At 37.1% G+C, this 25,735-nt stretch overlaps 1 protein-coding gene across 10 annotated transcripts in view; it reads left to right on the forward strand.

The window, feature by feature from the left end:
• The window catches only part of PARD3 (par-3 family cell polarity regulator), a 669,864-nt gene that overhangs the window by 496,113 nt on the left and 148,016 nt on the right, over positions 1-25,735 (forward strand). For 7 of the 10 annotated variants that reach the window (XM_058297689.2, XM_058297690.2, XM_058297692.2 and 4 more), the window contains 2 exons: positions 4,876-4,986; positions 19,247-19,489. In XM_058297689.2, the coding sequence (XP_058153672.1) occupies positions 4,876-4,986; positions 19,247-19,489 (354 nt within the window). The remainder of the gene's footprint in view (positions 1-4,875; positions 4,987-19,246; positions 19,490-25,735) is intronic. The other 3 variants (XM_071215434.1, XM_071215435.1, XM_071215436.1) reach the window with 1 other exon arrangement.

Raw genomic sequence — 25,735 nt, forward strand, 5'->3', positions numbered from 1 at the left:
TGCAGGACTCATTCATGTCAACAAAGATTTGTTAAATACCTGCTCTCAAAGACGGAGTTGACAGTCTTTGATTCCTAAAGCTTTGGAGGTGGCTGGGTATAAAAAAAAAAGATTTAGGTCCGAATTCTATCTTTGCCACCCCAGGCTATATGATCTGACAAATCACGTCATTCCTCTGTGCTTTCTGAGGTTCCTCTCTGATGGCAGGATGATACCTATCTCACATGCTGGTTGTTGGGATCAATGAGCTAAAGTTCATAATAAGAATTCAACAAATTCTAGTTAAATGTAGTTAAATAATCAAAGGTACAATCGGCAGGTGCTCCACTGTATGTCCCACTTAGGAGTTACGCAAAGTGAACCTTATAGGTCTAGGAATTTCATATTGCTTAGGCGTATCAAGTTCAGAGCCATGGAGACATCTTAAAGGAGTCATCAGATGAGCTGAACTCTTGTCCTAGCTTGCCATGTGACTTCCAGTTATGCTCTGGGCCTCAGCTTCCTTGCCTGTCAAATATAGACATTGGGCTTGTTGGCTGAACCTCTGATCTTTTGATTTTTCATTGATGTGTGAGCTTATTTCTTCCATGCACATGGACAAGAATGCAATAAAACAATCTCTACATGTATTAGCTAGATTTTTTTTTCTTTAGATAAAAGCTAGGTAGTTACCAACTAAGGCTTTAAGGCAAAAATAAGTTTATGTTTGTGTGCAACCAGGGTAAAGAGGATTGTCAATGTAAACACAAGGATGTGACAAAAGATAGTACCAGAATCAAATAAAAAGTTTTCCTAGAGACACTGAGATCAAAACTCTTGCTGGGGAAAGCAAACATGGCTCAACTGATAGAGCGTCCGTCTACCATATGGAGGGTCCAGGGTTCGATCCCCAGGGCCTCCTGAACCGTGTGGTGAGCTGGCCGATGTGCAGTGCTGCCACGTGCAAGGGGTGCTATACCATGCAGGGGTGCCCCCGTGTAGGGGTGCCCCACGTGCAAGGTGTGTGCCCCACAAGGAGAGCCATCCCATGTGAAAAAAGCCTGCCCAGGAGCGGCGCCGCACACACCGAGAGCTGGTGCAGCCAGATGACGCAACAAAAAAGAGACGTAGATTCCCAGTGCTGCCTAATAATGCAAGGGGACACAGAAGAACACACAGCAAATAGACTCAGAGAGCAGACTATAGGTGGGGAAAGGGAGAGAAATAAATATAAATCTTAAAAAAAAAAAAAAAAACTCTTGCAGGGGAAGTATGACTTCATGGACTATGGAGAGATGGGGACTTTGTGTTGATTTGCGTTCCTGAGCCTTACTACTGCAAGAGAGTTATATTAATTTGACTAAAAACCAAAATGATGGTCCAATAGAATGAAATGTTTATTGGTAGTTTTTCACGAGTTCCTTCTATTTAAAAACAATGGAATTTGTCTCCATCCTGTTCTGTTGTTTTGTTTGTTTGCTTTTTGCTTTCCTCATTCATCAATAAGTGCCCATCTTTCTTTATTGTAATGATAAATCTGGCTGTTCTGGCAATGATCTCATCTGTAACGCATCACATCTAGCAGATTACTCCAAGATTACTTTAGCTGGATGAAAAGACTGTGATATCTTTTATGAAGAAAGCCCAGATGATTAAGAAATTATATAGTCAGTTTTGCTCTGAATAAGACAGGGTTCACCCACTGCATCTTCCTGTGAAAGTTTTCACTTGAGTGTGGGCATTCGTCATTTTACTTTCTCTGCCCTCACATCAGTATCTCCAAAGCAGGTTTTTTTTTCCCTATCAATCTTTTTTTTCCTCAACTCTACTAGAAAAAAAAGAGGCCCTTGCCATAAGTTAATACGCACTAAGATGGGACTAGCAAAGCCTTCCCGAGGTGATGGGCAGGTTACCACTTTCTAGTTCAGTGTCATCACCCAAGAAATTTTCAGTTTGAACATTGGCGTAGGTTAGTCTGAAGTTTGTTCACGAAACTCTGGCTCTCTGCTGAGGATGGGTTTGCTTCCTTGGACATACCACATTAGTGCAGTATTTCTTCAGCTGTGTTCTTCCTTGGAAGGTGACCTATCTGAAATCCATCGGTGGCTTTTAAAAGATTATCAAATATTATTCATGTCTTCCAAATGTTAATATATCCTGCCATTAAATGATTGACTTTGTAGGTTAATTAATAAATTAAGAACACTAAAATATACTGGCAATTGGAGTGAATGAGGGTTTGAAGGCTTTTTCTTTTTCTTTTTTTACCCTCAATAATGGCTGGTGTATATATATATTTTCACTTAGCTTTTATTTCATTCTTTCAAAAAATTACAGCTGAGGAATTTATTTTTGCCCTGATTTTAAAGTAATGTGCTGTGATTTTGTAGTATGTCTGAAAGAAATCACATTATTTACTAACTCTAGCAAGTATTAAGGGAAATGTCCAAATGCCAAACTCTAAACATTTTATTTATGCTTTCTTTATTTGTGCATACATTCATCTTGAATCTGTACATTAAAAAAGAAAAATGTGCTATGACAGTTTGATATAATGCATTTATACATTTATAAATTATAAAATAGAAAGTAAATTGTGGTGATTGGGATAGTCTAGGAAACTAATATTTTTGTACCAAATATAATGAGGAAAAATTTATTCTTAGATATGAATTAGGATTCCTTTTTCCTCCTTTTTCAATCATGTATACTTAAGACAAAAATTGGAAACTTGATAGGTTGATATATTTTATATATGTAAAAATATGGGTTGGTGAGCAAACTGAAAACTTTGTTCATAAAGTTGGGCCAAGACCATTTTTTAAAGACTCAACATAGCTAATTCAGTTCAGCATTAGGTTTGGGCTGAAAAAGATCTCAATTTTTTTATACCGTGAAAGAGTCACCCACTTTCAATTTTCTCCTGTATTATTAACTCAAAGGGCAGAAATTCAAGATCCTATTGTAAGATTAAACTGTACTTTTTGGTACAGATAGATAATATGTTGTTATAGTGCAGTATTTTATATACAGGTTTATATAATTCAGGTTGAATTTATGTAATCTGGAATCTAGATGGTGAAGCAATAAGATGTGTAAAAAATAGTCAATGTGGCAAACATTGTATTATTCAAAAGATACTTATGGGTTGAAAATCCAAATAGTTAAAGTGATTTACCTTCAGGAAAATCTGATTATAAGTAAATATGATATATTAAAATTTGATGTTAGAATTTAATGCATTTTAGATTTCCAGTTCCCTCAACATTGTAGAATTTCCAGATGGGAATGTAGTTCATGGCTTTAAATACCATCCGTATGCTGATGACACTCAGATTAATCTTTCCAGCCCTCTTTTCTCCCTTGAGCACCTACATATCCAACCAACACTTCTCATCTCTGCTTAGAAGTCCAATAGGCATCTCAAACTTGACTGCTCGAATGAAATCTTTATCATCACCCCACTCTTGTCCCTGGTCCACCACACCTGGTCCTCCCCTGGTTCTCGGCATCTCACTGCACAGTCATTCCTCTCTTCCATTTGCTCCAGTTAAAAGCTTGGAGTCATCAGTGACTTCTGTCTTTCCTTCCCACCCACATCCCCCCTCCCACCAGCATATCCTGTTGGTATGCAGAAGCTAACACTTTTCTCAGTCTCATCAGCTAGGACCCAGTTTGAGAATACCTGAAGAATTCTCACGTACGTTTCAATCCATGTGGAGACTAGAATTTGAAATCAGATTTGTATTCAAGAAAAAAGTTAACTCTACTACCAACCAACCCATTAATTGAAATATATTCTCTCTTTTATATCAACTTTGAATCTACCCCCTCTCTTTTTCTTTTGATATGATTAGTTGGAACTGTAAACCAGCTTCCAGTTTCCTCCTCAGAAAGAAATACTCAGTCTCCTTTATATATATATATATATATATGCTTCTGTGGGTACGTTTCTATACCAGCTTTCTTTTCGGCAACTTCTGGTGACCCATCACTACCAATGAGTTTTACTCGAGGATATATAGGATTCTCACTCTAGGCAACGTGGGCGTTCATGGAGAAAGGTAACTGAGCAGGAAAAATATTTTACACCAAGCCTGAGGCTTCTGAGGTATTTTGGATGACAACAAAGAATGATCTTAGTATTCACCTGAACAACCTCAAGTTCACATGCCTACCTGTAGCAGTTGTAGTGGACAGTTTTTGAATCGTGTTTGTTCCCAGTATTTATTTGTGATCAGATGTAAAATTCCGAGTCAAAGATGCCACATTTGGCATCCATCAGATTTAGAGGAGCATTTGATGAGAATGCCTTAAAGCTTTCAATTTCATAAGCTAAAGTATTATAGCTGTGTAAATTATCCTTTGTACTTTAAGCCTGGCAAACACTGGCTTATATGTCAGTTTTTAAACTATGATGAATGTTTCCAATAAACCTGAGTGTGAAAATAAAAAAAGAATAGTTGTTTATGGAAAGGTTATTAAATAGATGGTTGCAGATTATAATTTTTTTTTTTAGTCCTTAGAGAAACTCACTCAAATGCAGATTTTCACTCTCTTTCATCTGAAGTGTTCAGCACTCAGTCCTGTAAATGTATTAATTGTTTGTTTAATAGGATGAATTGCAAGTATGTTTTGTTTGTTTGTTTTTGGCCAAAAGCTATTTTGGATATTTGGATATTGAAGCTATTTTCCAAAAGACTTCTCTCTGGAAAGTTCTAATTAAAAATGAATAAAATAATCTGAAAACAATACTGGGCAAAACTAATGAACTGCAGGAGACACTTGACTCTCATTTGAGGATGCTTACATTTCACTAAGTGCATATGTCGATCACCAAAGAAAGAAATCTCATTTTGTATACATTGACAAGTTAGAATTTTTTGTTATCAACAGGTTTGGCAAACATCGAAAAGATGACAAGATTGAGAAAACGGGTAAAATAAAAATACAGGAAACCCTTACGTCAGAAGAGGAGAGAATACGAATGAGGCACGAACAGGAGAGGTAGATTTCAGTATTTGATTAAACCTCATTAGAAAAAGATTCTTGCTTGTTTCTTTCTGAGCGTGCTCACTCTCTCTCTCTCTCTCTCTCTCTCTCTCTTTCTCGCTTTAATATGAAGGCTTTGCATTCAGTTAATCTTTATTTTTGGGGTATCAGTCCAATCATTGTTGGTTGTGGCATGAGCACATTGTAAAGAAAATCTTTGTAATGTTACATTTATTTAAGGCTTCAAATAAATTTTTTAGTTAAGATCTTTTGCATAGGAGATAATAGGGTATATTCAATGACTACATAATTCAATGACTACATGAATTTATGATCATTTAAAAAAATCACACACAGATTTAAAATCTTGCTTTGTACATTTATGAGTATGTGGTTTATTGTAATAATTTTTAAGAAGCCCTCATTTTGAAATAATAGCTGAATTTTATTTATTTATTTTTAAAGACTTATTTATTCCTACCCCCCGCCCCCGCAGTTGTCTGTTCTCTGTGTCTATTTGATGCATGTTCTTCTTTGTCCGCTTCTGTTGTTGTCAGTGGCACAGGAATCTGTATTTCATGTTGTTGCGTCATCTTGTTGTGTCAGCTCTTCGTGAGTGTGGTGCCATTCCTGGGCAGGCTGAACTTTCTTTCACGCTGGGCGGCTCTCCTTACGGGGTACACTCCTTGCACATGGGGCTCCCCTACGCAGGGACACCCCTGTGTGGCAGGGCACTCCTTGCGCACACCAGCACTGCGCATGGGCCAGCTCCACGTGGGTCAAAGAGGCCCTGGGCTTGAACCGCAGACCTCCCATGTGGTAGACGGACGCCCTAACCCCTGGGCCAAGTCCACTTCCCAATAGCTGAATTTTATATATCATTTTAAATATCTTGATTTATAAGAGCTAAGGAGTATGTTTTCCTCAGCATTGTTTTCGTCTCAAACCTGACATTTTTTGTTTTTCCTTGTATTTCACTATCTCCACATTTTATAACATTTTTCCACTTAAATTTTATTCCATCTCTTCTAGAAAGATTGCTATCTTTTATTGAATCATTCCATTTGAGAACCCAAAGACCAATGAAGTGAATGAAAAGAGGTACTTTAAGCAGATACTTGAAAACCATTTTTATAGATGCTTAGAATTTTTCTCGTTCATATTCGCAAGTAATAAGAAAGCCTCCGTATACTTTTGTGATTAGAGTTTTCCAATCCTGGCTGTGAGCTCATGTGTATCATCTCATTTAATTTTCAGGGTAGCCATGGCAGGAGGGCCTATAGCATTTTCACTTTGAATAAATCTGGGGTTTAAGTGAGATTTTGGTGTTTTGGTTGTGGTTATTAAGTTAAATATAATCCACAACTAGGACTATAAGCCGGTGTCATTGTGTCTAAATCTAATATTCTCACTATAATTCTAGAGTTGGTGAAGCTTTCAATCTTATACTTTAATAATGTATGGGAGGGAAGCGGACTTGGCTCAACAGATGGAGCGTCTGCCTACCGTATGGGAGGTCCGCGGTTCAAACCCACACACGGATGTCGCCTGCATAGGGGAGCCCCACACGCAAGGAGTGTGCCCCATAAGGAGAGCTGCCCAGTGTGAAAGAAAGTGCAGCCTGCCCAGGTGTGGCTCCGCACACACGGAGAGCTGACACAGCAAGATGGCGCAACAAAAAGAGACACAGATTTCCAGGCCGCTGACAAGAATAGAAGGTGACACAGAAGAACACACAGTGAATGGACACAGAGAGCATACAACTGAGGGGGGGGGAGAGAAATAAAAAAAATATATATATATATGGTAGAACAAAAACAATATATGGTAGAATGTATTAAATGACATTCTTAAAAAAGTGAATAGTATTTGGATATTTTGTCCCTCATTTTTCTAATACCTCTGAGGGTTTTTTTTTTTGGCTAGGGTAGTGACTCTGATTCTTTGAACCTTTTCAGGGTATAAATTACGTCAGTGAGAAAACTGTAGACTTTGAATTTATGATAAAAAGCCTGGGTTTATTCTCCTGGTTCTTTGACAGTTTTTTTTTTTTTTTTAAATCATTCTACCTTTGCAACCCAGATTTTTCTTCTGGCATTTGCTAGTTCTTACCCATCTTGGGCTCCCCAAGCTTATTAATAAACTCATTCGATGTAGGTTTAGTGCATTAACGATGGCATTTAATTACTCAGAAGAATAAACTTCTACCCCCGAAGAGCTTACTGTTCCTAAAACAAGAGAAGATACCAGGTAAGTGTATGAACTCGTTTTACACACGGGCAAAAAATGTGATTTAGTTAGAGAGCAGTCTGAGTAGTAGAAAGAAGCATTGTACATGCCCCTGATCTTGATGCCTGCCAAAGGGGACAACTTCATTGCTACTGTACCATTCAGCTATTCCCTCTGCAGTTTCCGGTGACTGGGGTATTTCAATGCAGCATTCTGTCAACATTTTCCAAATCGCTTTTATAATGCATAGTCAAATATCTTCAGCCAAACAATGACTTTTGCATAATGGTTTCACTTGTATTATTAATTTGCCTAAGGCACGGTTCGTGTCTCAGTTTTGCTTTTAATCTCTGTCTCTGTACCTCTAATGATGCAATACTTCTGGGAACTAGGTTGGTCATAATGAATTTACAATGTACAGGAGGCCTAGAATAAAAATCTTTTAGGGTCAAGGAACAAGTGAATGGTCCATTAAAAAAATCAATTAGGCTCATAATTTACAAAAATTATTATACTTTGACTTTGTAGTTCAATAACAATTTTTACAAGTATGTTTTATTTAAACTCATGGATTTTGTAATAGAGCAAGTAAATGCTTGAGCCTTATCGAACCGCATCGCTGAAGTGTGTTTAGTGTTTGTTATTGTGACAGAGCAAGCTTCCTTTTGTAGGTCTTCATTTCTCTTCTGTCTCTCTGGCTTTGGCAGTGCCCCTTTTGAGAATGGAAACCAGCAACTTGGGAAAAAATTTAATTGATGGAATAAATAAAAATAAATAAACCACTGCTTATATTTTCATCCCATCCTTTGCCTCATTGCTGATTAGTAGTGAAGTATCTTTCATACATTATTTACCATTGTGGCAGAGCTCTAAAAATTATTTTGGTGGATCCCTTAAAAAAAAGAAAATAGGAAACCTGACACTACTTAGTTATTAGCTATGAAAAGTCCACAAACCAAAATATTTTCCCATACACATCAGTGAAGCCGGTGTATTCCTCAAGATATTAATATTGAAAAATTGAAAGGACAATGCGTATAATTAAATTTTTTTTCCCCCTACCATGTTAAGATCTGTTTAGATGTTGAAAGTAAATCAGATTCTTCTACTCCGGGGCCAGAGATTGAAATTGATTTCATTCTTGCTAACTTCCTTTCCCTCCCACCCCCTGCCCAAACAGGCTGATTGGGTGTCTCGTAGATGCCATGCAGGTAGGAGACATGGATGGGTGGCTCCCATGGATCTCTGTCCTCTGCCCTGCTGCTGAGCCTGCATCACTAAATGCTTTTCTCTTTTTGGGAAGTGGGAGTCTCGGGGTGATGTCAAGGGGGGAGTTAACTGGTCCAGCCATGTGCTATTTCGAGTTCTCTTTCCAAGCTCTCATCCTGGGCACCCTAGCATTTCAGAGGTGCCATTGGCTGCATTTGGGCTAGGCCGACTAACTAAGCAAAGAGGTAGGAGCTGAGGTGTAAATTCAGGGCTTTACTACCACTTACAGTTGTGACTTTTAGGCTGACCTAGGGAAAGAGCTCCTATTTGCTGGTTTCCACAACACAAAAAAGGATTAGGTGCCAAACCAGAAATAGAACATTTTCAATGAAATGATTTAAGTAACTTCAGGTCCCTTGGCTTTGATTATAAAGCACAGTGATAGCTTTCTCTGTTGACCATGCGTCAGAAGAAACTTTTTGGCTTTCTATTACATTTATGCTCCAGTCACATCTCTCCTGATGTTTTAATGGTTATTATAAAAACAACATGGTACATGTTTCCCGTGTCCAACAGCAAAAAAGAGGTTCCATGTACAATTATCTTTGCCAAACACTTGGTTAAACCAATGTATGCATTAAAAAAAATTTTTCCTTTTCAGAACCCTAATTATGCTATTGTACATAATGGGTCACCAAGGAAGAAGATAAATTTTTCATTCTCTTAATATTTAACTGCACCCGACCCTGCCCCCACATGCTTTCTCTTTTCTTGGAATGCTAACATCTCTTAGAATTCAAAGTCGTTTGGGAAATACTGATGGCGATGAAAGCCCTTTAGCTCATGATTCAGTCATATCCAGCTTACTCATCTAAGTGGCTGTGGAAAACAGAGTATTGTTCTGGAAGCCTGTGAGCAAGTTTAGAGCCAGCGTGGTCACCTGTCTCTACTTCATGGTTTCTGTTTTGTCTGCTTAGGAATTTTATTCCCATCTCCATCTCTGTTTTTCAATTTTCTCTTTCCCATGTGTTTTTTGCCTGTATAAAACATATACTTTTAAATGTCTAATTCTAAATTGTCCTTATTCTAAAATTCTAAATTCTAAAACTACAGAAAAATTTTTAAAAAGGTAAAATTAGGAAGTGGATATGGCTCAAGTGGTTGAGCTTCTGTCTAACCACATGGGAGGTCCCAGGTTCGGTTTCTGGTGCCTCCTAGAGAGAAGATGAGCTGACGCAAAAAGCACACAGCAAATGGACACAGAGAGCAAACAGTGCCCACAGGCAAAGGGTGTGGGGAGAGAAGGGGGATAAAAAAATATAAAGTGTTTTAAAAAAAAAGGTAAAATTATAAGTAGGAAAACAAATGTTTATCTGTAATACCATCACTGATACCAAACTGATTGTCATTCTAAATTTTTTTCCAGTGAAAATACATATTTCTGCACATACATCCTTTAAAAAGTTGACATCTACTTTCATCTCATTTTGATTTATTTTGCATTTTTATGCCTTCTTTTAAAATCCTGTTAAATGTTTTCTGGAAATAAAGCCACATCTGTATGAACAGATGGATGGATGGGGATGGCAAAAAGAAGAAAAGAAGGTCTGAAAAATGAAATATTAGTTGTAACATCTGGCCAAATTCGCCAACTCTCAAGTAATATTTACCTCATGTCTTGTTCATTCTATTAAGTGAGATTCTTAACGTTAACTGACTGGTATTTTTAAATTACTCTGCAAGTGATAGCCATTATGGTATTATTATCTATAGCTACATAATAAGTTGTGCCCACACATATTTCCTGGGATACTGATTGCTTCTGGTGAAGACATGAAAAAGTTAATGAATTTCTTATGAAATCCTCCCAGTAAATGTAGGTTGTTTATAAATCTGTTAAGGAGATAATGTGGCTTGAAATTTTCCATTTTTCAAAGGGATCACCATGACTCTTTAAAGCCTCATGTTTTCACTATGAGGCCATTGAATTGTGTCCTTGAGCACACACTCCTACTTCTTGGCGTGTCATTTTGCCAGTATTTGTGGCAGTTGTACTTATGGTTCCCGTTCATTGGTATCCTCTATTTTCAGTTTTTCCACCTGTTCTCAATACCACTTCCAGTAATTCCTTGAATTCTTGGTAAATAAAAGTATGGTCCTTTTTAGTTGATAAGATACTTTTTAGCAGGTGATAGATGTTTGTTTTGCTGACAGCAATCTTTGCATTTAAGTCATATGTAGTCATTCCAACAGAAGGTGATTTTTATTTTTTTATTTTTTTAAAGATTTATTTATTTATTTCTCTCCCCTTCCCCGCATCCCTGCCAGTTGTCTACTCTCTGTATCCATTTGCTGTGTGTTCTTCCTATTTATTTATTTATTTCTCCTCCCCTCCCCCTTCCCCCCTAGTTGTCTGCTGTCTGTGTCCATTTGCTGTGTTCTTCTGTGACCACTTCTATCCTTATCAGCGGCACTGGGAATCTGTGTTTGTTTTTGTTGCATCATCTTGTTGTGTCAGCTCTCCGTGTGTGCGGCGCCGTTCCTGGGCAGGCTGCACTTTCTTTCACGCTGGGCGGCTCTCCTTACGGGGCACACACCTTGTGCGTGGGGCTCCCCTACATGGGGGACACCCCTGCGTTGCACGGCACTCCTTGTGCACATCAGCACTGAGCGTGGACCAGCTCCACACGGGTCAAGGAGGCCCGGGGTTTGAACCGTGGACCTCCCATGTGGTAGGCGGATGCCCTATCCACTGAGCCAAGTCTGCTTCCCAGAAGGTGACTTTTAAAGATTAACCTTTTTGCCTGAAAATATATAGTTTTCTATCCTTTAGCAGCATTTTTCATATTTTCACTGACCTTTTTAGCAAAGTCAGCTCTAATCAATGAAATCAATTTTCAGCAAGTTTTTTTTTTAATTGTACAGGTGAACGCAAGTTTTTAAGAATTTGTTAAATACCTTTGTGGAAGTTCACAACTTAGAACAACACGTGGAGAAATTAAGCCTTGGGCATACTATATATTTGGAACTAGTTTAATGGACAGAGACTGCAGCTGGAGTAGGAAAATGCAGTTTGGTATCTGATGCGAGATGTCTTAGGTAAACTTCTCATTGGAGCCCCTCCTTGAGGTGGAAATAAATACAGGTGCTTTGATATCTGTGAAAACCTGATGAGTAAGTGTCTGTGTGTGTGTGTGTTTTGGCTAGTGAAACATGTTTTATTAGTTGATATAAAAAAGAAGTATTTGTTACTTCACATTTTAAGTACCCACTAATATGATGACTTTAAAAAAAAATTATAATGTGGTTCCTTCTTTCAAGGCTCCCTCATGTTTGTTACTAAGAGCAAGGACAGATTTAAACATCTTAACATTAAAACATTGATAGAAAACGACAGTATGATCAACTGTGAAAATATGTGGCCACAGAGCATTGAGAAGGGGAGACCTGTGAGGTTCTGGTAACAGATTAGTGGGGCTTCGTAGAGACGGTAGTTAGGGGGTCTGGTCTAGTTCCCAAGAACTTGTGCAATTTCACTTAGCAAAATAGAAAACTTCTGCCCCCACACTCCCTTTTTCTCCCTGTGCCCTATTACACGGCTTGTGGTGGGTGGGCTAGTCTTTTAATTGCTTCAAATCTTTAAAAATTGTTCTCATATTGGTGGTTGGAAATTTCTCTGTGGATGCTTTTCTTTTATTCCTTTTTCAGGGTTTAACCAGTTTATACTTTTAAAACTGGTGATATCATCTCATTTTAGCAATAAGGGATGTAATTTAACTTTTTCCCCCCAACCTATTTATAAGTTACTTCAATATCTTGTATTCTTCCCTGAAATTAGAAATGTAGGAATTAAATAAATACAAATAAATCTTTAAAAAAAAAAAAAAAAAAAAGGGAAACGGACTTTGGCCCAGTGGTTAGGGCGTCCGTCTACCACATGGGAGGTCCGCGGTTCAAGCCCCAGGCCTCCTTGACCCGTGTGGAGCTGGCCCCGTGTGCAGTGCTGATGCGCGCAAGGAGTGCCCTGCTACACAGGGGTGTCCCCCGCGTAGGGGAGCCCCACGCGCAAGGAGTGCACCCATAAGGAGAGCCGCCCAGCGCGAAGGAGGGAGCAACCTGCCAAGGAATGGCGCCGCCCACACTTCCCATGCCGCTTATGACAACAGAAGCGGACAAAGAAACAAGACGCAGCAAAAAGACACAGAAAACAGACAACCGGGGGAGGGGAGGGGAATTAAATAAATACAAATAAATCTTTAAAAAAAAAAAAAAAAAAGAAATGTACTTTAAAATCAGTTGATCCCATGTGAGGAAATTTTTTCAGGACCCATTTAGAATATGGAAATCCTTTCCTTCCAATCAATCTTTACCCTAATATTACCAAGATTTTAAAATCCCACTTAAAATTGTGACTATTTTTCAATGTAAGACATTTAGCACAATATTGTATCCCTTGAGAATTTGTCAAACACCTAGTTGACAGTTTGTGTACTCATAGGTGACAGTTGCTAGATTTACCTAGCAGGAGGAGGGTAGGCTAAAGGAATTATAAGTTGAGCCATAGGATTTCTAAAGTCTGCCTTTTCCTGAAGAGTTTTGAGGAGCCAATTCCATAAAGCATTCAGCTATTTGACCAGAAACTATTATTAAATCAAACTGTTTCTTCCATTTGTCTTGTAGGTTAAATTTCATTCTGCCATTAGTTTTGGTCTTCTTTGATGAATTTCTCAAATACTTATTTTTAAAGAGAGGAAATACTGTTGGGAAAAGGTCCGAGAACTTTGTTCCTAGAACCAGGAGGCTTGAAGGCAAGGCAATAAGTTGAGGGGTAAAACATTTTCCAAGAGAATTGATTGCAAGTTCTTAAACAATGTTTTGAAAATAGTTGGCAGCTATTTAATACAGAGCAATTTGAAATTTGTTTGGACATTTTTTTCCTACTCAACTCATATTACTATATTATATCTTCTGTAGAAGTCACAGCATTTCTTATTAAAATCATTAAATATCAATTTCTATTTCTTGGAGACTTCAAAAAAAAAAAAAAAGCACCGTGGCTGGTTTCGTGTAATTAAGTTCCATAGCTTTGGAGGCAGAGGTGTTTTCTTTCTAACAGTGTCATTGAAATATACTGTTATTTTCCAGCCTTAGGAGTTGGCCTCTCAGTAGAGAGTCCAGGCCTTGTGCTTTTTGTGGGTATACAAAAACTACACCTCATAGTCATAAAAAAAGTCCTTTTCATCTTACTCTACTGCAATTAGTGCTAAAAGCCATTTATTGTAAAAGCAAAAATCCTAATGAATAGAAATGTTACAAGAACAGAAGTCTTGTGTGTTTTCTCTTCAAAGTGCATCATCCATTTTAATTAGAGAAAAGGGTGGTGAACACTGTGACAAGAGTCTGGAATTAAAATCATTAATTGATGTCAAGCCGAAGAGAGACTGTTAGCATGAATTTAGTGACAGCAGGAAAGAAATTAACCTTATTACTTTATTTAGTATATTACATTATTTTGTGTATTATCTTCTATGCAGGTTCGAGGTAATTTCATTATCATAATGGCAAAGTTTTTTACAAAAAGAAAAAGTGTGAATATTATTGTTAGAAGATAACAAATTGAAATAATAAATTCTTTACCTTTTTTTAAGCTTTGCTAAAAGTTTCAATTGCTGCTGTTGCCTTTTTTTAAAAAAATAGATTTTAAATATATTGTATGTGACAATGTTGACCATCGATGGTAATTGGTATAGCTGCTTGCAATGACTTAAGCTTCAGAATAACTCTCTTGTTTATAACTAGGATGCAATGAAATGGTTCAAGAAATAGATTTTTATTTCTTTTGCAAAATTTGGGGCTAATCAGTTACTTCTGTCAATGCTGACTTTAGCCCCAGTGAGATAAACAGGATGGAAAAAGCTTAACAACAACTTGACTGTTCAGAAAATCAAATGAATCTAACATCCTAGAGATAATTTGTGACCTCGGGGTCACAATAAAAGAATAGAGGGGGTCCTTTTATAGTGTTGACCATCTGGAACCATTAAGGCTAACTGCACGATACTCTTTTTTTTTTAAGTTTCCATAAGAAACCATACTATTTTTATTAGAAAACCAAAAATGTTTTCTCCTTTGAGCCAAATATTCCTTTTCTGAAATAAGTTCCTCGACAAAGAATGAAAACATATAATATGTAATTATAACCTTCAGTTATGTTGCAGAATCCCATTTCTCAGTTTATAAGATATTCAAGTGTGAAAGAGTATAATAAAGAAAATTATTTGTGATTTTTGTTCATTTTGCCTGTGATTATCTCCATAATTCATGAAAAATACAACGTAGTCCTACTTTTTACAGTCTACTTTTCAGTGCCATTTGCACAGAAAGCCTCAGCATTAATTTCTAGAATGAACTTTAAAATGTACTTAAGTTCAGGTTAGTTTAGTCTTTTGTAACAGTAGTGCTTCCTTTGTGACTACTTTTTTTGCTGTAGTTTTAGTTGAATGTTTTCTTCACAATTGTGGGGCACCAGGATGGGAAGTAATAGTGCAAACAACTTTCATAACTTTTGGAATAAAATGCGTTCTCTTTTTTTCTAATAGCTTCCTTTCTTAATAAGGGTGCACTTGCTAACAGGAGTAAGGTGGTTTGTCTTCCCTTCTTATGTACTGCGTTTCATATACCATAGGATCCAGTTATGTACAAACCAGTCTAAGTCACTCCTTTTAATTTTAGGAAGTTTTCTGAATTCAGAACTTTCAGTTTTATTTTTATCATGTATCCTTCCAGATATCTTCATGTTCCCAAACATCAAGACTTAAATGAATGCCCAGTCACCCTGGAATTACCTGTGGTTAGGTGGTTGTCTGATGATTGTCAACTGGGGAAGTAAAGGGGGTTGTTGGATAAAGTGATGATAACTGAGCTTCAAATTAATATCCCATCGAGTTCAAGAAAGAACTCATTTCCCTCTTTCTGGCACTTTTTGACACAGAGTCAAAAAAGACAGTACGACACAAAGAATAAAATTATCTCTCAAACTACGTGAACTTGCCATGACAGATATCCAGTATTTAGTGGTAATCAGCTTTTATAGCATCCTTGACTGTCATTGTGTCTTCTAAATGGATAAATGGAATTAAAAAAAAAAATCTAGCATAATTTTAGCTAAATTTGACATCAGAATTTGAGTTATTTATCTTATGGGTATTCTGATTGTGAAACATATTTATTAGACTCTAGGCCTCTCTTGATAAAATCATCCAACTTTCCAATATTCCCTTGTAAGCTAGGAAAGTCAGTGGTTCTCAGTTCAAGAAGTAAGATCCTCTTAGGCAATGTCTGGCAATAGGTGAAGCATGTTTGCTTGGCTCCATGGCTGGGGCCACTGCTTGGTGATACATGGCTGGAATGAGATGTCCCACACAACAAATTGCCCCTTCTCAAATATCACTGAACCCCTGTTGAGAACCAGTGAGCTAGGTAAATTAAATATTTCCATTTTACCACTGAGAACAGAAATTTGAGAAATTTGACCTCAGATTTGGAAAACAGGACTGGTGTGATCAGGATAATCTAGACTAAGAAACAAAGGAGAAAAATGCTAATTTTGCTAGCTATGCCAGGTGTCAATTTTCTGGCTTTTAAAAAAAACCTTTTTATTTTGAAATTACGTATAGATTCTTAGAAAGTTGCAAAGATAGTACAGAGAGGCAGTGTGTGCTCTTTATTCCATTTCCATCAATGATTCCACCTTGAGTAGCTGTATTGTAAGACATCAAACTCAGGACATGGGCACTGGTTCGATATATGTGCATAGTTCTGTGTCATTTTATCACATGTAGGTTCACGAAGCCACTGCTATAGTCAAGATGCAGAATTGGTCCATCAACGCAAAGATCTCCCTCGTGCTTCCCCTTTATAGTCACACTCAGCCTCTCTGTCCCTCCCATACTGATCCCAGGGCAACCACTAATCGATTGTTTCAGTACCATGTGTTAAAAAGACATTTTTTCCCCATTGAATTGCTTCTACACCCTTGTAAAAAATCATTTGGCCGTGGTTGTTGGCTATTTCTCAATTCTTTATTCTGTTACAATTGGTTTGTGTGTCAATCCCTCTGCAAATATCACACACTTCTTACTTAATGTAGATATATAATAAGTCTTGCAATCAAGTAGTGTGTTTCTTCCCACTTCCATTGTTCTTTTTCACAATTGATTTAGCTGTTCTAATTCTTTTGGCTTTTCATATCAATTTTAAAATAATCTTGCCCATATCTACAAAAATCTTGTTGGGATTATGGTAGAAACTGCATTGAACATATATATCAATTTGGGGGCAATTGACTTCATTATTACATTGAGTCTTCACAACCATGTATACTGTATGTCTCTCCACTTACTTAGATCTTCTTTAATTTCTTTCATCAGCCTTTTGTAGATTTCAGCATACAAGCCCTTCACATATTTTTTTTTTAATTTACACGTACTTATTTCATTTTTTAGCAATTGTAAATGGAATTGTACATTTAATTTCAGTACCTGCATGTTCGTATTCAAAATATAGAAAAACAATTGATCTTTATATGTTAATCTTGTATCCTACACATTTGCTGAACTAGCTTATTTGTTCTAGGAGGCTTTTGTAGAGTCACTGGGATTTTCTACTTAGACTAACAGGTCATCTCTAAGTAGGAACAGTTTTATTTCTTCCTTTCTTATCTGAAAGCCATTTATTTCCTTTTTTAGCCTTATTGTACTAGCTAGAACATCCAACACTATGCTAAATAACAGTGGTGAGAGCAGACATCTTTGCCTTATTAGGCAACGATCTTAGGGCAAAACTTTCAGTCTTTTTCCATTGCTTATGATATTAACTGTATGTTTTTTATAGATACTCTTTGTCAGATTGAGGAAGTTTCCCTTTCTATTCCTTGTTATCTGAGAATTTTTGTCTTGAATGCTTGTTGAATTTTGTTAAATGTTGTTTCTGTATCAGCTGATATAGTTGTGATTTTTCTTCTTTACATTGATTGATTCTTGAATATTGAACTAACCTTAGATTCTTGGAATAAACACCATTTGATTAGGGTATATAATTCTTTTTATTTATTCCTAAATTCTGTTTGTTAATATTTTGTTAAGGATTTTTGCTTCTATATTCAGGAGAGATGTTGGTCTGTAGTTTTCTTTCTGTACTGCCTTGGACTAGGTTTGATACTTTTTCTGGGTTCTTTTGAATCTATATTTAAATCAGTATATCTTTAATGCTACCAGAGGTCTATGCCAAATGTGCAAAAAGTAAATAACTTAGCAGTAAAACATTAAATTCAGGAAGATATTGCTTTATCAGTATATCAGTAAGATATTGCTTTATGTAAATAACAGACTTCTCTACTTTAAAGTAAGCATTTGAATGTGTGAGTATATCATGGAAATATTTATTTCTATCAAAAATCATAAAAATTCTATTGAGGGTTGTTTAATTAGTTCTCAATACTCAGATTGATTTGGGGAATAAATTATATCACCATATTATAAACTGAAGAGGATTTTATACCAAAGTAGCTAAATAAATCTATTTAAGATATTTAAAGATATCTTTGGTAAGAATGATTATCTAAGGTCTGTTTCTTAATGCAGGCAAGTATTATTTCAGAATTTGGTTAGATACATGCCTTCTTGTCCTTAATTTCAGGATTTCCCAGTTTTATATGCATCCCTTAAAATCAGTTACTATAATTAAACTGAGATTTTCTTTTGCTGTCAATGAATTATGGTGTGGACACATGTTAAATTTCATAATATTTTCAACACATAGCTAATTTATAATGAGTAAGACATAAATTATTCACATATACATGCATACATTGCATATATAATATATATGTGCATCTATGTAACTTTTTCTTTTTAAGATTTATTTATTTATTACCCCCCCCATCTGCTTTCTGTGTCCATGTGCCATGTGTTCTTCTGTGTCTTCTTGTCCTCTTGTTAGGTGGCACTGGGAATCAATCCTGGGACCCTCCGGAGCAGGAGAGAGGTGCTCAATCTCTTGTACCACCTCAGTTCCCTGCTGGTCTCTCATTGTCTCTCCTCTATGTCTTTTTTTATTGCCTCATTTTGCTGTGCCAGCTCTCCATTTGGGCCACCTTGCCACGTGGGCCAGCTTGCCTTCACTAGAAGGCCCTGGGAACCCAACCCTGGACCTCCCATGTGGTAGATGGGAACCCACTTGCTTGAGCCACATCTGCTTCCCTATGTAACTAAAAATCACTTTTTTGCCTTAAAAAAAAACTTTGAGTAAAATCTAGTGGATATCTGAAAAAGTCTATTCCTAGTGATTTTTTAAACCTGGTTAATAAGTGAAATTTTAAACCTGGTTAATAAGTGAAAGATTTAAATTATGACTGTATCTTACTGATTGAAAGAAAGTTATCTGAAATGGATCCATGACCTTACCTTGACAACTTAAAATGTATATAACTGAACATTCCTATTATTGAAGATTCTATAGCTGCATGAGATAAAATGTATTTTTTTGTTTTTTGATTTTTGTTTTTTTTTAAAGATTGATTTATTTTTAAAATTTATTTCTCTCCCCTTCTTTCACCCCAACCCATTGTCTGCTCTCTTGTGTCTATTGGCTGTGCCTTCTTCTGTGTCTGCTTGCACTCTCTTCAGGTGGCACGGGAATCTGTGTCTCTCTTTGTTGCGTGACCATGCTGCATCAGAAATAAAATGTATTTTACAACATATGTTGATGAATTTTTCTGAGTGCAACTTCCTAGAAATGGGACAGTTTCTCTCATTTCACCTTTGTTCTAATTTTACAGGATTCAAGCCAAAACTCGAGAATTTCGAGAGCGACAAGCTCGAGAGCGTGACTATGCTGAAATTCAAGATTTTCACCGAACGTTTGGCTGTGAAGATGAGTTGCTGTATGGGAGAATTTCTTCATACGAAGGCTCCATGGCTCTCAACACCAGACCCCAGAGCCCACGAGAAGGACAGATGATGGACGCTTTGTATGCCCAAGTGAAGAAGCCACGGAATTCCAAACCTTCACCTGCAGACAGGTAGGCTCCAGGACCAATGAGGCTATTGCTTCCAAATCAACTTTTGTACAGTTTTGACAAGGGAGATTATTCATCAGTCCCCAAACCAGAACTGCCTTTTATTAATGGCCTTTAAAAAAACCATTGTGTCTAAATGTATTGCGTTTACACAAATTGAGGCCTAATGGAAGGCCGGGCAGATGTTTTGATAGCCTTCCTAATGATGCAAACATATTTCATCTTGTTCTTAAAATGGTTTTAGATCAAGGAATCAACCTTTAGTTTATAACTCAAATAAAAAGCAAACTTGAAATTATGACTCTTCCACTTAAGTGATAGTTCCTGTTATTGCTAGGAGGCTAGGAGAGCCTCTCATTGTGGTAATTAAATAGATGGGGAAATGACATGATTTGTTCCGATTATGATTTAGAAGGGCCACATTTCTGTTTCTGGTGGCACAATTTTGTATTATGAAAGATAATAGTAAATGCATTGGGTAATATGGCCAGTTTTCATATTGTGTGCTAACAGCTAGAGGACAGATCTGAATTATGTGTATTAGTATGCATAACAAAGAACTGCAATGTTGACTATATATTAGTGATGATATATTTCTTTCAAATTTTAACTGAATCAGTTTTAGACTGATCTCTTTTCCTACCCCTCCATTTATATATTCACACACCAGATAGAATTAGGTTCATGAAGAAAATAATACTTCCTTTATTTTAAACATATAGATGTTATTGTCATGAATAATACATTAATCCCATCCCTTCTTATGATGATTTCTTTTCCTCATTGTTCCATATGGGAACTGGGCTTCAAATTAAAATTGCATCAGAATTGTAGGTTTCATTTAACATAGGGGTTCTCAAACTTTATCATACATCAGAATCACTGGAGGGCTCTCTAAAACACAGATTGCTGGGCCTTCCCACAGAATTTTTAGTTCAGTTGGTCTCAGGTGGAACTGAGAATTTGCATTTCTAGCAAATTCCCATGTTGGATGCTGTCACTCCTGGTCCTCAAAGACTAAAGCCTCTATGTTGAGAACTCTTACAAGACTAGCATACTGAAATGATTTCATCTGTAGCCTCCATGAGTTATTTGACCACTACAATGTGCAAGCAGCCTGTAAGCTACATCCAGCTATTTTTATTAGAGTTTTGCAAATGCAACAGGTTGCCCTTAGGCAAACCCAGAGGAAGCATTTTAAAGAGTGACACTGAACTCCATCTGCCATGACCATAGAAACTGTGGGTCTCTGTAGCCCTCAGAAGAACCAATACCTGGAGTTGTATCTACTTTATCTGTCTCTGGGACTGCTGAGGTGTGCATAAGGGCAACCCCTCTGATAACTTCCCAGCTCTTTTTGGAGACTCATAGCCATATAAACTCATTTGTCCTTTCCATTTCCCCTTTTTATTCAGGTCAAAAAGCATTTTTAACTCCTGGTATTATATGTAGACTGAGATATTCTGCTGGTCCAAACTGACCCTTTTATTCAAGGTCATTTTCTAGTTACATCATCAGCTGGTACTTTGTAGTAATCCCTCGGTGCCAGGGAGGGATGTCCCACACTGGGGGGGAAGGCAACACATTTACATGCTGAGTTTGGCTTCGAGACTGGCCACATTTGAGCAACACGGAGGCTCTCAGGAGGTAACTCTTAGGCACCTTGCAGCTCTAGCCCTTGTTCTTATTTCAGGTGCACAAGGTTACAAGCATAGTCATTAGTAACAAGGGCTCATTGTTGGACCTTCCTTCTTTTTTGGTCTTTGCCGTTGCTCTTGGGGGGTTGTCGCTGTTCCTTTAGGGACTGTGATAGAGCTCCCCTGCTAGGAACTCAGCACTCCTCAGTTGTTGTTTTTAATTGTAACCACTATGAAAATATCCAAACATGAGGAGTGGGGTGAGGGGGGTGGGGGGCATATGGGGACCTCATATTTTTTTAATGTAACATTAAAAAAAAAATAAAGACAAAAAAAAAAAAAGAGTGGCAAATGGAGAAGCAGATCATAAGGTAAAACTCTAGGCCAATTGTTGTTCTGTCCTCTCTGTTTTGTTTGGGTTGGGTTTTCGGTTTTCTTTATTGTTTTATCAGAGTGTATTTGATGTGGATTGTAATGAGTAAGTAAAAAAGTTAACACAGGAGGCTTCGAGCTTGTTTAGAGCCCTTTGGTATAATCACCTAGGAGGTTTTTTGTTTGTTTGTTTGTTTGTTTGTTTTTTAATACAGTGCTTATTAACTAACACAGATGTGTCAGGAGTCAAAGAATAAGGTTATTTTCAATGACAGTGACATTTTCTTCAAAAGCTTCTTTCGCGGTTTCTCCTGTACTTGTGAAAGCTACTTGTGGAAGGTCCAACAGCATTTGAAGACCAGGATAGAACATACCAGAAACATTCCCTTGCCAGTTGGGGAACTTGTAAAGGAACTGGGGAAAAAAACAGTTAATGCATTATTGATCATTGATAGAAATGTTCATTGTTTTCAGCAACTACATCCAGTTTGAAAATCTGAAAACTAGTGGATGTGCTTTGTTGCAATTATTCACATAACACTGCAGTTTACTGACATCAGGGACAGGAGTCAGAAGGGATGTCGCCAGCTCTTGAGAACCAGACATGTTTGCTTTAAACCCCAGTTTTGGTGTCATAGAAGAGTCTAAATCTCTCCCAGAGAGTTCTGCAAACTTTCAAAAAGCTCCCTGCTTCTGGGCTCCTGCAGCAGGACCCCAAAGACCTCAGTCTCCTAACTCATTTCCATCACAACTCCCCTTAAGGACGGGCATTCATTGTCGTGGGGACGAGTCATACACACCAAGCAGTAAACAACTCAAAATCACATTTTATATTCAAATATTCTTGAAGGTACCCAAGCATAGCCTAGAGGGCTGTGATTTTACAGTTTTTTGCATTTGCTTTCCCAGAGGGTGATTAGACTCGAGCATTTCTAAAGCACTTCCAACTTAAGACACATATAATTTATTTTTTTAAAAAAATTTGCAGAAACTTAAAGTTTAGTTTTTGTAATTATTATTGTTGCAGAGAATAAGATGTCCATTCAACAATGACTGGTGTTACCAATACAAAGTATGGGAATTATGGCACCATTAAAGTACTCTTTCACCTACCTGTAGTTGAAGGAGACTTTGGCTTAGAAATCCAGGTATCATTTCTACTATCTTTTCCTATCAGAGCTATAGACTCTCTCTTTTATTTTTTTAAGAGGAAAGACAATCTCTTGTTACTGCCGTATTGAATTAGATTGTTTTGATTATAATGTTACTTAAATATGTATAAAAATAAAATAAGACTAAACTCCTTCTGTTTATAGCCATTTTGCAACTATAAAACCCAACATCTTTACAAATTAAATACGAACGAAACGGCAAAACTATTACACTCAAAAGAACGACATTAATTTAAAGTCACCAGTAATGTTTTTCTAAATCTAAACTCTTGCACAAATCATGGATATGGTGGTGGTAGCTACATTGCAGGTTCATTTGAGTTTGTTTACTTACCCTCACAAACCTGTTATTGACTCAGTGTTCCCATACTTCCTCTTTTAAATTTCCGCAAGTCCTTAGAGTGACAGTTGACCTGCATGTGGCATAGACCCATCATTTATGCATGATGACCAACTCACTTCTATTTTGATTTACGTTCGACATTGAAACTAGTATTGCTTGATGCCTCCATAAACTTAAACTCAGACAATGTAATCACTCATCTATAAGATGATCCAGAATATGCTTATAATAGCTCTTTTTTTTCCTTTAAAGATAATCATTCGAATGGAAACCCAACTTTGAAACTCCACAGAAACTATTTGTGAAAACTATCCACAAAAAAGAAACTCCTATAAACTAATTAAATTCCACCATTTGGAATTGGTGTCCAGTGAATTTTAGTGTTCATATTTTTGGGCTTCATGGGAGTAGACAGTCAGCTGACAGACTGAAGTGTACCTGCATCTAATCTGGGATCTTCACCTTTAGTAAGAAAGCAGTGTTGTGAATTTCTTTGCTTAATCATTTCCATTGATCTTATAGTCAGCATTGTTAATCTAGTATCCTACATGGAAATAGCCAGAAATAATTTGTTAAATACTGTGAATTTGATGTCAAAGAGGGACACTTTCTCATTTTCCACATATTTATAAAAATGTTTTCTGTGGAATAGCATCATACTATGTCTAGAAATATTTCCATGGCTGTTTGATATGATTGACAAATGAACCATTATCTGACTGTATGCTTTGGTCCAAGTGCCATTGTTCCTACTATTTATTAATCCTTGGTAACGTTTTGATGTTTTCATGTTGGAGTGATGCTGAAACCATACCTTCCTATTTTATACAAATAACAGAAATTCTTGGTGTACTTAGTCTTTAGTCTTTAGTCCTGCTTATAACAAGAGACCACAAAGTATTTTAAAAGGCTCATCAGAAAAATTAGCCAGTGAAAATGATTCATAGCCATATATTTTTGGGCAAGAGTGGACTTCCTATTTGACTGCTCCATCTTCAGCTGGCGGGGATGCATGTGAGTCTGGGTCCATGCTTCCATGTTTGCGTCTGTCTTCCCCACTGTGGAAGACAGTGCTAATGGCTTGCCCACTATCCTCGCTCCCTTTCTTCCTTAGTAATAAATAGAATCCCATTTTTGTACAGGCTAGCAATGTGTCCAGCTAATAATTGCAATGTCCCAGGCCCCCTTGTAGTGAGAGATGACCATGGCACATAGTTCTTCTTAGTGACCTAGAAGTGGATCTTCCAGATGGGGCTTTCTGCAAAGCTGTTTTTTCCTGATTAAAAAAGGGCAGACTTACTACTTTTAAGACAACCTCTGTCAGGTTTCTGTTTTATGGAGTCAAAATATAGTCTAAGTATAATGAATTATGTGCAGAAGAACCTGAAAGGAATCCACCTTCTTTAGATAAAATCTTTTACATACGGAAGAACCATCTCCTGGTCATATCATTTCTACAGTATTTTGTGAACTTAAATAGCAGGCACAGTTCTCCAGTGTTGCTCAATTCGCTCTTCTGCCTTTCATTTTGTTAAGTCTCTACTTAAAGAAAGGTGATTAATCAAATGTCTGGCACAAATACCCTTGACTCTTTGATGCATGGCTGTCCCCCTACAGCTCCTACCCCCACCTACAATCCTGATGGAAGACAGTTGAGTGTAATATGTAAGAGAGAAGGAGCTGTGGAGCCAGATGGCCTGAGTTTGATAATGGATTTGTCTGCCATCAGATGTGCAAACTCTGTGTTTCTTTTTCTTATCTGTATAATGGGGGGGTGGGGTTCCAATCTGTTAATAAACAGTGCTGTAGAACATAGCACCGTGTCTGGTCCATAGCAAGCACCATTTGTTTGCTTTTGCAGCTGTTATTCTGAAAATGGGCTTTTACTCTTGAGAAACACAAAGTCCTCACAGAAGACTAAGCAAGGAAATGAATAAAGATTGGTGTGTTCCTTATATTTAAGTTGGATATAACAGTGTGGGCATGCAATTTTGCAGATATTACTTTATCATTAAATAATTTGGTCTCTAAGTATTTTCCATAAATTATAACATGAACAATTTCTCTCTAAATTAGGACTTACTGAGTTCAGCATGAGGCATTCCGGATTGCTTCTAGAGTAGAAATGCATAGAATCACTACTTGGATAAAAAATAAGTGCTGGATATTGTAAAATGGTTTATTTGGAAGTAAGTAGGGGGATAGTAGTATAAAAACATGTCTCATTCAATTTTGGTCTGTCCTTTGACAACTTGAAGTTCTTCATTTTATACTTTCGTGGAAGTCTTTGAAACTTTCATGCTCTACTTTCATGAAATTTTTGCTGATTCCAAGCTTGCAGTGCTTCATGGAGATATGGAAGTGTGAACTTCTCAAACCTTGTCTAAAATTTTGGCATTTCAGTTTACATCAACTTACCTCCAGGTAAGAATGAAGAGGCAGGAAATTTTACTGTCCTGAATTGAAGAGTTGTAGTAGGTTGCATTTTTCTACAAGACTAGAAATGTGTGTTCCAGAACAGTGGTTTGCAAATTTTAGCATGCAGAAGAACCTGGAGGACTTCTCACAAATGCAGATTTCCTGATCTCCCTTCATAGATACTCTGATTTGGTAGATCTGGTTGGGGACTAAGAATCCACATTTTTAACTTGCACTGCAGTTGATTCTGATGCAACTGGTCCATCCACACTTAGAAAAACAGCAGTCATGGGCCAGTAAAAAAAAA

Source organism: Dasypus novemcinctus, chromosome 5 (genome assembly GCF_030445035.2).
Source record: "Dasypus novemcinctus isolate mDasNov1 chromosome 5, mDasNov1.1.hap2, whole genome shotgun sequence".
NCBI lineage: Eukaryota > Metazoa > Chordata > Mammalia > Cingulata > Dasypodidae > Dasypus > Dasypus novemcinctus.